The sequence below is a fragment of the Cnephaeus nilssonii genome (assembly GCF_951640355.1).
Source record: "Cnephaeus nilssonii genome assembly, chromosome: 5".
NCBI classification, from domain to species: domain Eukaryota; kingdom Metazoa; phylum Chordata; class Mammalia; order Chiroptera; family Vespertilionidae; genus Cnephaeus; species Cnephaeus nilssonii.
Genome location: NC_137076.1, coordinates 96498950 through 96504949, shown reverse-complemented (window position 1 = coordinate 96504949; position 6000 = coordinate 96498950). Strand labels below are relative to the sequence as shown.

The following is a 6000-nucleotide window of genomic DNA, read 5'->3' as shown; positions in this document are numbered from 1 at the left end:
TGTGTAGAGCATTTCTCTCCTTGGACGAAATGTGCTCTACAAGGAGGGACTGCTCCTCTTTGAATTTTAAAATAGCTCTTAGCAACAAAATAGCATGTTAGGCATTTATAACAGGAGAAGGAAGGGGGGTCCTTAGCTTTGGAAACAAAAATATTGAAGTTATCCATCAGTTCAAAAAGCAACACAAAATGTAAGCACACCATAGTTTGTGCAATAAAGATATAGATTCTTTGAAAATGTTCTCCATTAAACATTTATAATTTTTTTCTTTTAAACACCTTCACATAAAAATATTTTTGACATATATAGTATCTTCTTTGTTTAGAATATTTGGAAATATATATCTACAAATTATCTAGAGTTATAGTTGTTTTATTTTTCTTCTACTTTACCTCCTTTCTTGGGAACTATGTCCCCCTTCTTCCCTCTCTCTTTCGTTCTGTCTCCTTCCATTGTGATTGTGTTTGCTCTCTCGTTCTCTCTCTCAGAATCCTGTCTCTTAGCTGTATTTTCTGCTCTGCTCTGCACTGCTGGACAGGGGTCTGTTCTTGTAGGAATTATGGAAATAAGGGAACCCTCAAATTCTTTAAGACAGAGGCAATAAAGCAGATGGGAATTACTGCGTTGAGAACAGAAAGCAATTTCCATTGCAGAGGACTGAACAGCAGAATATGAATAAAAGGGCCTACTTATGTGGGGTGGGGGCTTTGAGCTGAGGCTCTCTGTTTAAATAGGTAGCCCAGTAAACCAAGTTGAAGATTCCAAATAGCAGCGGGAAGGCTATTCTTGACAGGCGGTCAATTTTGCTGACACTGTTAAAGGTTTTCTTGGGTTCTGGAGGTTTGACTTCTGGCTTGACTTCTTTCGGTTCTATGGTCGCACTTTTAGAAATGGTGGCTAAGCCAGGGTCACCCCTGGCCATGTTAGGGGTGTAGCTGGTTGCTGTCGGAGCGTAAGTGTTGTTTTTCTTCATAAGAGGATCCTTCACTTTCTTTGGCTGTAAAAGAAAGAGTAAAAACATTTTGGTGGGTAAACTGTGAGATAAGCACGTTTATAAGTTGCTGAGTAAAAGTGACCTTCACTTTGGAACCTAAATCTGTGCTTTATTTAAAAATCTAAGAAATGTAATTTATGACTGAATTATTGGGCTAAATTAAAATTGCAGACACCCATATCCAGTCATAAGATTAACAATTTGGGAGATATAATGTGCAGCATGGTGATTATCTACACTAATAAAAGAGAAATATGCAAATTGACTGTCACTTCATGACGCCCACCAGCCAATCAGGAGTGGGTATGCAAATTAACCTGATAAAGATGGCGGTGGCCCCGCCCCCCAGCAGCTCCAGGCCTCTGGGCAGCACGCATGCAGGTGCGGAGCGGCTGGGCCTGGTGGGACGCCTGCTATGAGGGGGAGGTTGGGGGGGGGGGGGGCAGAGGGCGCTGGGAGCTATAGGAGCGGTGTTACGGCCGGAGTGAAGACAGAAGGCAGCGGCCAGAGCGAAGGCCTGGGTCCCAGGTGCCGGAGGAAAACCGGTGATGGCAGCCAGGGGAAGGAAGGCCTATTGCACGAATCTTCGTGCAACGGGCCTCTAGTAGCTTATAATACTACATCATATATTTGAATGTTGCTAAGAGAATAGATGTTAAATGCTTTACTACAGAAAGAAATGGTAACTATACAACAGGTGGATATGATAGCTAATGCTACAGTGGTAATCAATTCACAGTATGTATATGTATCAAAGCAATCACACTGTACACCTTAAACTGCCCCAATGACATGTGTCAATTATATCTTGATAAAGCTGGAAAAATGCCGACACAATATTTCCCCCACTTTTCTATCAAGAGCTGCGCTCTGTTTCCCTGCCTGTGACTTTGGACAGAGTGATGCTGTTGCAGTGTAGGAGCCTAACGTCAAGAGGCTTTGCAACCTCAGCCTTTACCTTCTACAAACATGCCACTGCCGCATGAAGAAGGCTGGGCCAGACTGCTGAGTGGCAGAGACGATGTGAGAGGCCCAGCCAGCATCAGGCTCCAGACATGTGAGAGAGGCCATGTGGGTCTTCTCACCCTGTGAGTGAGCCCAGGTTAGACTAATGGAATTACCCCCGGGCTGTTCTCAGCCCCAAATGCTTGGTTGTTATTTTAAGATCTATACGTTACTGTTGCTGTTGCCGGGTTGTTTGTTTTTCAGCAATAAGTTGCTGAGCCAGTTAGTATTATTTGCTCCTTCTCCCCAGGTTTCAGGTAGGCAAACGATAAAGCAGAATTATTCAGAATATCCAGAATTCAATTCTTGTTCATGTTAGCTGCTCATCAATGCCGTCTATGCAACAATTGGCAACTGCAGCATTTCTTAGGATTTCTGTCATGTAGACATTGCCAAAAAATTGAGTAGATTATTGTTTATAGCTGTGTGGCCCAATACAATTGCCAATAGCCACATGTGACTACTGAGCAATAAAATGTTGCTAGGCTGATTAGATACATGCTGTATGTTTAAAATACACATAGTATTTTGAAGACCTAGTGTGAAAAAAAGAATGAAATCTATCTCCTTAATAATGTTTTGTATGGTTTCCATGTTGTAAAGATAATATCTACACTAATAAAAGAGAAAGATGCAAATTGGCAGTACCTTAGTGACACCCACCAGCCAATCAGGAGTGAGTATGCAAATTAACCCAACAAAGATGGTGGGTTAATTTGCATACCCAGGCGCTGAGCGGCGGGGGCCATGGTGATGATGCAGGCGTTCTGCACAGCCCCAGCAGCTCCGGGCCTCTGGGCAGCATGGGAAGGCAGAAAAGTGGCTCCGGGCCAGAGCTGGAGTGAAGGCGGTGCTGGCAGCCAGGGGAAGGAAGGCCCATTCTTGCATGAATCTTCATGCATCGGGCCTCTAGTTTTTTATATATGGGCTAAAGTATATTATTAAACTTAATTCTACTGGCTTGTACTTAAAAATAAAGCTACTAGAAAATTTCAAAGTACATATCTGGCTGATGCTTGTAGTGTACTTATATATCTGTTGGACAGCGATAGTCTAGAAGAGTGGTTCTCATTCTTTTGTGTACAGTAAATTACTAGTAACATTTTTTAAAGTACTGTGTCTTGGACACAGTCTCATATTTTGATTAGGATTCCTCATGATTTGAACCTGGTTATTGACGTTGCAAAAACTTAGCCATCGATGAGCACCTAAACTTGAACTACCAGATGCAGTACTCTCTGAATAATTTGTATTCTTAAATTATTAAATCAGAATAAATTATTACTTCCAGAAGACCTGATGCTTTTCACTAGACACAATAGTCAGGAATTTTAACAGGTAAATTTATTTATTTCCCAGCTATGTGCCCTGTCTGCTATTTTTTTCCTCTCCAAATCCTTAAGCTATTTTGAGACTTAAAAACAAATATATTATTATTTTTTCTAATATTACTTTATTAAAATAAGGTCACTTTCTCTAAGTATACACTCATTTTGCAGTGAAGGCAGAGTTGGTTAAGCTTTATGAGGAAGAATAGAAATTTCCATAATTAAGTTAAAGTGATTCTGAATGTGGTCCAAATGACTACAGGTCAGAAAGAGATTATGATTTATTTCAACACCGTTAAAGAGCCAAACTGACCTTATGTTGAGTTCATTTCTTTAAAAATGAGAGTTTTAATATTATAGATACATTAAACAGCTTGTTATGCCCTTTAGATAATATGTATAATGTACTCTGGTGTTGAAGAGAGGCCAAGGGTTCCAGTCTAACCAAAACTTGTTGAGTGACAGACATCCTATTAGGTAAACTGAAATAAATAATCTTCTAAAGAAAAAGTTCATGGAGATTTCATCTCTTACCATGTCAATTTATTATAACTCACTACTAAAAATTCTCAAATTAAGTGCTTTTTTTGCAACATCATGTTGAATAGAATATTTAGAAATAACTGTTTGGTTTATCAGGAAATACTAATTTCTGAAAATATTGAGCTCCCCCATGTTCTTAAGAAGTTGGCATTTCTTTTAGCAATTAACCATAGAAGGATGGATTGTAAGCAGGCTGTGTATGCTCACTGGATAATGTGATGATCCTGTGGGAAAGTTCTTTTGAATTTTAAATTGAACCTTGTTAAGTGGTTGAAAATTTAACTCTCCTAGAAACATTAACCTAGTACCAGAAAAAATATATTCTTCTTCATCTGAATGTCAAGATGAGACCTAGATTAGAATAAGCAAATCAAACTGTCAAAGCCTGTGGGAAGATTTTTACAGAAGCATAAATAATTTATAGAAAATATTGTCTATTTAATGAGGATGATTAATGTAAATATAGATGTGTTATTACATATGGATGTATTGCAGAACATACATATATATTGACTAGTATGGACTAAAGATTGATAGAGATTAAAATATTTTCTTTGAGACATAGCACATGAAAGACTAATGTAGGGGTCAGAATGGGATAAATAACAATCAGAACTATGAGCTCACCAATGCCTCAACCAAAATTCCATGGTCTCCATAAAAATTTCCATTCATCTAACCACTAGTCACTAACAGCTGATATTTAGGAGCCAGAATCAGAAAGATGTTTGGCCTTTCACAGCTTGCTAAGAAAGTAGTAAGCTAGAAAAGCAAATTTCCCAATGTTTGCACCCCACTTTCACTGTATGTCACCCATGTTTGCCTATTACTCATTCTGAATAATTTCAGTAGAATATGTCAGTAATCCTAAGATGTACGTTTAAAAATTTTTCACAGCTCTGTCTCTGGGCTGCGTCTTACAATTCTCAGTGTTTTATGATAACCTGTCTCCTGGGTTGGCTCTCTCTCCTTCAGGCTGCCCTTCTGGTCTAGGACAAAGACAGCCATGGACGACTAAGGCACATATTTGACAATAACTTTGTCTCCACCTTCTTGGCCCTCTCTCTCCAGCTGGTATATGCAGTCCCTGTATCTTGTCTCCTCTCTCTACTCAACCTGAGTCAAAGTTCTTGGTTTGCAAATTCAAAGAATGTTTATACTGGGCAAGAATGTTTCAAGGCAGGCTGGATTTTCAGGGCCAGTTTCTGGTACACTTTGGCTATGATAGTGCATCTTGTACAGAACCCTTTTGCTTTTACTGATGTAGCTCACTGGGGTGTTGAACTGACTCATCTGTTGCTGATGGTAAATCTAAAAGAATTTTACCTTAGCAGCATATTTTCTTTTAATTGTATTTGACCATAGAGCTGTATTTTCAGGGACCATCACAAGAAGATAGCATTCAATGGAGTGGAATTCAGGGAAAACTGCTGAAGAGTGAATCCTCCTCGATTACTTCTAGAGGTCTTACAACCTCTGTCTCTGACTTTGCCCTTCTTCCTACCATCCCAAGACTCACTTGCATTTTGATATATTTTTCCTTCAAACCTCAGAAGTAGAAATAGCCTCTCCAACTGTTTTCAAATCTACTCTAAAATAGTTTCTGAGTGATATTCTCTCTCTCTCTCTCTCTCTCTCTCTCTCTCTCTCTCTCTCTCTCTCTCTCTCTCTCTCTGTTTTTTTGGTTATTGTTAATCCTCACCCCAGCATATTTTTCCATTGTTTTTTAGGGAGAGTAGAAGAGAGAGGGAAAGACAGACAGAAACATTTGATGTGAGAGAAACATTGATGTGAGAGAAACATATCAATTGGTTGACTTCTGCACGAGCCCCCACCAGGGCCTGGGCCAGGGAAGAGCCTGCAACCAAGGTACATGTCCTTGACCAGAATCGAACCTGGAGCCTTTTGGTCTACACCAATGCTCTATCCACTGAGCCAAACTGGCTAGGGCTGAGTGATATTCTTTTTTTTTTTTTTTTACTTAACTCCCTCATTTATTTATTTTATTTTTTCCTTTATTGATTAAGGTATTACATATGTGTCCTTATAGCACCATTGCCCCCCCCCCACCTCTCCACTCATGCCCTCACCCCCTGTTGTCTGTGTCCATTGGTTAGGCTTCTATGCCTA

General features: G+C 39.7%; 1 protein-coding gene across 1 annotated transcript in view; it reads right to left on the bottom strand.

The window, feature by feature from the left end:
* Nucleotides 1-685: 685 nt before the first annotated feature.
* Nucleotides 686-6000, bottom strand: part of GABRA1 (gamma-aminobutyric acid type A receptor subunit alpha1) — a gene marked incomplete at both ends in the record, with an annotated part of 46924 nt that continues 41609 nt past the window's right edge. The window contains one exon of the mRNA XM_079772711.1: nucleotides 686-997. Within this exon, the coding sequence (XP_079628837.1) occupies nucleotides 686-997 (312 nt within the window). The remainder of the gene's footprint in view (nucleotides 998-6000) is intronic.